The 8,210-nt window shown below is 40.6% G+C and overlaps 1 protein-coding gene across 1 annotated transcript; it reads right to left on the bottom strand.

The window, feature by feature from the left end:
• Positions 1-522: 522 nt before the first annotated feature.
• Positions 523-3,954, bottom strand: Snai2 (snail family transcriptional repressor 2). The gene is made up of 3 exons (XM_004837528.4): positions 3,711-3,954; positions 2,461-3,006; positions 523-1,566 (listed from the first exon to the last, which is right to left on the bottom strand). The coding sequence occupies exons 1-3, from the start codon at positions 3,787-3,789 to the stop codon at positions 1,385-1,387; spliced, it is 807 nt and encodes a 268-aa protein (XP_004837585.1). The 5' UTR covers positions 3,790-3,954; the 3' UTR covers positions 523-1,384.
• Positions 3,955-8,210: the final 4,256 nt, after the last annotated feature.

Below are 8,210 nucleotides of genomic sequence, written 5' to 3'. Positions count from 1 at the left end.
GTTGCTTTCATAAAGCCAACCTAAATAAAAAGTTTTGAAAAGTATTTTGGACCATTAATATATGACTATTTTAGCATTCAGAAGGTAGAATTTTTGTTACAGAGACATGCTGACACAGTACTATCATAATGTTGATTTTTCTGAATGTGACAGTATTATCTTTTAAGAGTAAAAAACCTGACAGTTTATTGTAATCTAACAGATTAAAAGAACACCTGATACATAAAATAAACACTTTACTTTTTTCTCATTACCACAAGAAACAATTCTTTGTATAGCCATTTGGTACAAATCACAAAGCAAGTAAAGGCTTCAAAAATAGTATACATGCAATAAATTTTAAATCAAAAACGTTTATTGTAAAAAAGGACCTAGAAAATTACTTTTAAAAAAGAAACATTGATTTCATAAGTCTTCAGGTTGTATATAGGCATAGCTATAAACAACATCTCACTTTCATACAAAACTCATTCAATCATATAAAAATAAACACAAATTTACATTGACTCATCAACTATACAATTAATTAAAAAAGGCACTCGGAAGGGGTGTTGTATTATTGCATCTGTCGTATGCATTTAAAATAGTTTAAGTTCATTACTGTGTTTCTAAGAATTCTCTCTTGCACGTATTCCCATTTTTACTTAATTTTAGAAAATCATTAAAATTCCTTTAAAAAGTAAGACACATAACATGCACCAGGAATGTTTAAAGCTAGTCTTTCCCTCCTCTCCCAAGGCACATATTGGCAAAAACAAAACAGAACAGAACAAAAAATACTTTTAATACATTCTCCTGTGTTTTGTTCTTGTTCTTATTTTTTTTCCTTATCTTTAAAAATATAGTTTAAAGCATTATTGGTAATCCAAAAAAGGCTTTAATTCAAAGATGTCAACCTGACATCAGACAAGTAATGAAGTAAACTTGGAATACTTTATAAGGCACCTGAGATAGCATCTGGCAGATTCTCTTCCTATAGGAAATTCTATTACAAACTATTGTAAAGCAATACTGTTCTTTTCAGTTGAAATGATTTGGCAACAATGAAAATCTTTGCATTCTTTCTTAGTAGTAAAAGATGCAATGTGCTTTTAGCTTCATCTTTGAAGAGAAAGTTCCTTGTCTTTTATTCTGTCAATCTAGCTGTCAGTAAATATATAGTAATTTTAAACTTCACATGGAAAGGATTATATTAAACTTTAAAGAATTCTGTGCTCTTGTAGCTTTTAGTGTGTGTGTGTGTGTGTGTACATGTGTGTATGTGTGTGTCTATACACATTATTTGGTTGGTAAGCACAAGAGAAAATGCCTTTGGACTTTCATTTGTCATTTGGCGTCGGAGTGAAGAAATGCATTCTGTTCGAGTAAACATTGATTGCGTCACTCAGTGTGCTACACAGCAGCCAGACTCCTCATGTTTGTGCAGAAGAGACATTCTGGAGAAGGTTTTGGAGCAGTTTTTGCACTGGTATTTCTTTACATCAGAATGGGTTTGCAGGTGAGCCCTCAGGTTTGACCTGTCTGCAAATGCTCTGTTGCAGTGAGGGCAAGAAAACGGCTTCTCCCCTGGGGGTCAGGGTAGGGATGAAAAGAGAGAGAGCAGTTTTAGAAGAGACATAACATTGAGTAATGTTAATAAATATCAACCACATTTTGCCAGAGAATGAAGACTGCAAAATCCCATTAAATTCCCCAGAAAACACATGAATAATAATATCTGGCCCTTTAAGATAAATTCTGCATTTAAAAAGTTAGCCAGAATAGTATTCATGGTGCCACGAAGAAATGATTCTTGCAGTTCTAGGACTTTCACTCACTAAAGCTTTCTGCTTGAACAGGTGCAGTTCATGTCAAACACCTCCCAACGATTCCCAGTGTTTCCCCTTTTCCCTCTTTCTGTGCTATGATTTAGGCTGTATAAATGCCTTCACTCCCTCCAGGAAGATTCTGTGCGAAGAATAAGAAATTCAGCAGCAGAAGAAAAAAGAAAAAGAAACAAAGGCGCAAATCAAATTCAATTCCAACCATTCAACTCACTAAGGAGTGATAGATTTTACAGCCAGATTGGAACTGACAGAAAAAAAACTATAGGAAAACTCTTCATCTATTTACCAAATCAATTGATTAGGATAGCAACATCTATATTTGCTGATTACTAGGGGCAGTTTCAAAGAACACACAGTCAAGCACATCTTTCCTGATATTCTGACTGATCTTTGAGACCAAACCTCCTGAATCTACTTTCCAAAGTCTAAATGGTGTTTGCAGTCTCTGGAGCAGAGGTTGCTAGCAAGAAATGGAGCACTTTGTGCTCTTGCAAGTTTCTGAGTAGTCAGGAAGTAGCTATCAATGATCGACTATCAGGAAAAACACCGTGTCACTACTTCATGCAAATCTGACATCCAGCCCATACCATCATTCTATCAAAGAGCAACATTTTTGTCTACATTTTTCTCTTACCAGTGTGAGTTCTAATGTGTCCTTGAAGCAACCAGGGTCTGGAGAACGCCTTGCCACAAATCTTGCAAACACAAGGTAATGTGTGGGTCCGAATGTGCATCTTAAGGGCGCCCAGGCTCACGTATTCCTTGTCACAGTATTTACAGCTGAAAGATTTCCTAGACTGGGCATCACAGTGCAGCTGCTTATGTTTGGCTAGCCCAGAAAAAGTTGAATACGTCTTACTGCATAAATTGCACTGAAACTTTTCAGCTTCAATGGCATGGGGGTCTGAAAGCTTGGATTGCAGTCTTTCCTCTTCATCACTAATGGGGCTTTCTGAGCCACTGTGGTCCTTGGATGAGGTGTCAGATGGAGGAGGGGGACTCACTCGCCCCAAGGAGGAAGGGTATCCAGAAAGAGGAGAGAGGCCACTGGGAAGTGGGGAGTGGAATGGAGCTGCCGTAGTCCACATGGTTATGGGGCTGTATGCTCCCGAGCTGAGGATCTCTGGTTTTGGTATGACAGGCATGGGGTAACTCTCATAGAGATATGGGGAAATGATCACTGAGGGAAAGAAAAGGAAAGGAAAGAAGATTAAGGTAAACATCTCCGAAAGCACACACAATGAGAAAATATTTGGCAACACACAGGACTTTATAATGAAGAAGATAGACACCCGTAGGAGATATACATATTGATAAAACATCTGCAGTTATGGTACTGAATGCACACACAGCCTGACAGCTGCCTGAGCTGCCTGGCCTCAGAATCAGGGAGAGAAGCCGGCAGAGTTCCTGTGCCGACCCCACTCAGAGGCACAAGTAGACATCATTTGCAAACACACAGAAAAGTTGTTTCCAGTTTATGCATGGGCTATTTACATGTGTTGTGACTGTGGGTACAATGATATGGGTAAATCACTCTGCCTTCCAAAGGAAAAGAACCTTATTACACGAAAAAAAAAAATCACCATTTAGTATGATGCTGCTCACTTTCCACATATTCATTATGCATGTATAAACAGGCCTCAGAAAGCCAGGTTGCAAGAGCTGAATGAGGTTTTCCGAGCCAGTTAACAGTTTCAAAACTTTTGAATTAAAACTTACCCCAAATGATCAAAAGAATATAAACTGTCTTTTAGGACTGTCTTAGAAAGGCCAACAATTTAGTCTTATGCTATTTGCCAGCGGAGTCTGAGCAGTAATATGTCTATTTAGACTTACAGATTTGCAGATACATAGTCGTAGATACACTTTCTTTTCCTTTACCTGTGTGGGTGTCCAGTTCGCTGTAGTTTGGCTTTTTGGAGGCGTTGAAATGCTTCTTGACCAGGAAGGAGCGCGGCATGGTGCCGGCGGGGCTGGCGGGCGCGGATAACGGTCCGGCGGGAGGACGCGGCCGGGCCCTACAGCATCGCGGCCGGCCGGGCTGGCGAGGGCCGCTCAGGTGCGGCAGGCGGACGGGCCGGCGCCTCTGAAGTCACCGGGCTCCTTTAGCAACTGAGCCCGTTCTGGCTGGGAGGGGTTTTTTCCCTCTCTTTTGCAAGAAAGATCCAATCACAGCGAAGGGCTTCAGATTTCAGCTCCTCCCTCTGGGACAGCTGTGAACAGAGGAAGAATCTGTTGTCAGACTAAATTATTCTGGTTCAAAATGGGCTGTTTCTCGGCATTTCAGTGAAGAGAAAAATAAGTGTTTAAGTATTTTCGAGGGAGGTAATTTCACTTAGCTGGACCGGTTATGCGCGCTCTCTGAGGCCTGGATGAGTCGCAGGAGCCGAGTCTGAACCGGGCCTGGCTTCCAGATGTGGGCCCGGCGTCTGCGAGGGGCTGAAAGCCGCCCGGGGAAGGAAGGGCTGTCCGGAGACCCCGGGTCAGCCCCGTGTCACTGAGAACCTATATTTGGAAGCGGCCTTTGGAGCGTTTTATTTGCACACGGGCCAAATCATGAGCCCACGGCTTTTGCAAAAGGAAGGCAGAAGCTGGGAGACAAAGGCGCCTGCGAGCAGGGAGCCTCCCGGGCAGGGCCCAGCGCGCCGAGGGCGGGAGGCCACCCCAGGCTGCCAGGCTTCCAGGCTCCGGCACAGCCACAGGCGGCGCTTCCTCGTGGAAATTAAGTAATCTTCTCACCATATTAGTTATGGTGGCTTGAAAGAAAAGCCTTGTAGCCCATGAAAGACCTGCTTATCCGAGGAACTGGGAAACGGCAAAGATACAAAGGAGGCTGACTGGGAACAGCAGGCGAACTGTCACTGGGAGCCATGGGGCGTTTTCTTACAGACCCGTTCAATAAGAGTTCTTATCTGTTCATTGGCACAGTGTATTTTAATAAAAATTATGTCTTCAGGTAAATTATTTCTTTTTAATACTTATCTGCTTTCAATTGGTGTCTTTTGGAGTATAAAATTATCAAAATCTCTTTCACCATCTGCCAGCTTCCGGTATTGCATTAAAAAAGATATCTTTATACATAAACATACTATTGGTTAAAGTTGCAAGAAGACAACCTAGTAACCAGCAAAAGCACTTTGATTTTATATGTAGCATTAATTCTAAAAATCTTCTAAAGTAGTTCATTTAAAATCTGGAATTTTAACCATATTTTCAGGCACTTCTGTCCATTTTTACACTTTCCCCCCTACCTCTTGCTCAAAGAAAAAGGGAAGACCAAATTTTCACAAAGACCACCCTAGTCTTATTTCTAACATATGCTGGACAAATGAGAAAAGGAAAATAACAGAGGTGGTGTCAAGACTTGTAAAAGAAAAATGCATTGTCAGACTGCATAACTTCTTAATCTTGGGATGAGAAAACTGCGTGTGTGTGTGTGTGTGTGTGTGTGTGTGTGTGTGTGTTGGAGGGGGGATTGGAAGACTTCCTGAGCTAATTTCAATGATTCTATTTTTCCTTCCAACAGTCACTGATTTGAATGTCAGAGAATGGAATGTTGAGGAATTCTAGATGTTAAGGGAACTATATCTGTAGAAGACAGAAAAATATGAATACACATTAGGTTTTTTTCAGACTTTAACCTGGAATAAAAATCATAGCCAGAGTTACTTTTTGTGAGGGTTTGTTCAGACTGAGGCACCTGTTTATTACAGCAGGAGTTCTCCTTACTCTCTGCCCTCTTTTCCTGCAAACACATACATTTTGTTAGAGATATGATATAGTTGGAAAAACACAAATTGCCATTGGCATTAAATCCTCAGCCCAATTTCCCTCTTTCATTCTATGCAGTTTATTCACAATAGAGGGGACTGTTAGAGAATGCTTTGATACATGTGTTTGCTGATGTTATAACACACAAGAAGACATACTAAAATATGTATTTTTACAGTCCACTTAAAAAAAGCTTAGCAGTAATTCACTGCATTTGAAAAAAAAAATCCTTGTACTTGGACTACAGAAACATAACCCAGCTGAGGCCCCTGCATAGGAACGCAGGATGGGGGCACACCCCACAAATCAGAGTCAGGGTATGTTGCCCCACCTACTACAAGGAGCGGAGTGCTCAGGATCATGTGTGTGGCATGCCATTACACTGAAACACATGCTAACTTGTCACCTGTGTGAAGTCTGCTCTGCTGTCAGAGGAGGGTGAGTCTGCACGCTGATATCCTGAGTCAGACTAAACAGGTGCTCGGCTCAGACACAGAGGAGGGCACTTGGCTCCAGAACACTGTGTAAAAGCTCAAGGAGGAAAGTCCAGGGCACACCCAAAGGACAGCTGTGAGAACTCTGCTAAGACAAGACAGGCTTCCTCTCCTGCCAGCCAGAGGCCCATGTGGAGGAGGTGGCTTTGGTCACTGACAAAAGATTCTCTCTGACCCAGGGTCAGAAATCTTTGCCCAGGCAATGATATCAGATTTTAAATGTTTCATTTTGGAATCAAATGAAAGACAATCCATGATTGAGAAAAATATGAACAAAATTCACCCAAGTAGGTTTTTCTAACACAAGGAATCAGTTCTGTGTTGGTGAGAAACTGGTGTTACCCAATTAGGCAGACAGGAGTGGTTATGCATAAGAGGCCCTTATCCTGAGAGATAGAGCCCAGGCAGAATGAAGCTGGGACAACAGGTGGTGTAAAATAGGGAAAGTCCAGGCCCTAACCAGTTTGATATGATGTAGGAAAAAATGAAATACTTGGTGATCTTTTATAACGGGGCTTAAAAATCCTCCCTGGGCTTAAGATCCACTGGAGCACAGAACTTTCTGATTGTCTTCTGTGGAACTGATCTTGTGGGATTCCTGAGAACCTAGAAGTTTAATTTTCATGATGTGACTTGTTACGACATACCTGACAGCCTCGCATTTCTGCTGTTTTCTGAAAAAAGTGGGCCAAGATCACTTTGGAAAATATGGCAAATTAAAGGTCTGGAACTTTCTCGTAGGTTTCTCATAGGTTCTGTGGGTCTAGTCTTTTTTATGAACGATGGATTCTTGCCCTGCCACATAGAGAAATACACTGAATTTCGTGAGGTTTTGGAATACATCATGGATTTATTCACTTTGCACAGAGATTGAGGCACATTTAGGCATTTTAGGTATGTGGAAAGCAGATTGAGTACTGACAACCATGTGTAGGGTATGGAGTCAAACTAGTGCTAGCAGAAATTGCCGGAGCTGGGAATAGGCAGAAAATGATGTCTGGTGCTCCACACTGCCTCCTAAAATGATCCTCCTAACTTCAGTGGTGACACGATTACCCCAGGGGATAGGTGGAGGGGTTAACTCCCTTGAATGATATGAAGTAATAAAATGCCATTAGTTTGGCTGTGATATTTGAAGCATATTATAATATATTAGTAATTTTAAAAGCTGTTTAGATAAGAACAAGGTTTATTATAGTAACTGAAGTCTGAATGACAAAGAGACAAATATATGATGCCATTTTGTGGTTTTGTACATGTACATTTCTGTATGAGTACACTGATACATATTTATATTTACACTCTTCAATTGTAATTTAACTCAGCCTCAGATAAAGTAAACTTTCCCCTAAAGTGGTAGAAATAAATATTTCCTTTTAGTACCATGGCTCCTCTATCTGTAAATTATATTTAATATTTACCTATAATTTCTTTCAGAGTGATTAGAGATGAATATTTTTCCAACAGAAAAGAGAAATTTACCAGAGTGGGCATAGGATTCTGCTTATATATTCTGGGGTTCATAAGTAGAAACTGTTTTCTCTGAAGTTGTTGACGGAATTCACCTATACACTCAACATACATAAGTATTCCAAGAGGCTGGTCGGGCTGAATTTGCACGTGTGTGTATAAATCTGTTCAAACTGAGGTGAAAAAGAGTAGTAACGAAAAATGACCCAGCGTGTCCTCTGCTATTTAGGAATTCCTATTGTTTCCTGGTTTTCAAGGCTGTTTTCACCAAGCCAGTAGCCACTGGCTTCAGGAGTCTGTCTCGAGTTAGGGTGAATGCTTCTTAGCTCAGTTAGTGCCGGTCATATGCCTGGTAAATATTTAAGATCTCTTCAAACAGAGAGCCTTGTTTAACTTGACAACAGCATTTTAATAAGCTCTATTTTTTTTTTTTAAAAAGATCTATTTTCTGCCAAATCACTTGTATTTGGAATCTTATTCCTAGTTATGTTTTTACAACCTCATGTCATTTTGCATGGATATAATATGGTTACTGCCTCCTGCACCTTAAAAGATAACCATCTCTTCAATGTTCGGTTTGTACTTTATGGAAAGTGGTGATGATCTTATCTGCAAAATGAGTAAGAAAGACGTTTTAAAAGTAGGG

Source organism: Heterocephalus glaber, unplaced genomic scaffold (assembly GCF_053883595.1).
Source record: "Heterocephalus glaber isolate CG9 unplaced genomic scaffold, H.glaber_assembly_v1.0 deba00000281, whole genome shotgun sequence".
Lineage (NCBI taxonomy): Eukaryota > Metazoa > Chordata > Mammalia > Rodentia > Bathyergidae > Heterocephalus > Heterocephalus glaber.
This window is presented reverse-complemented; position numbering and strand designations above follow the sequence as displayed.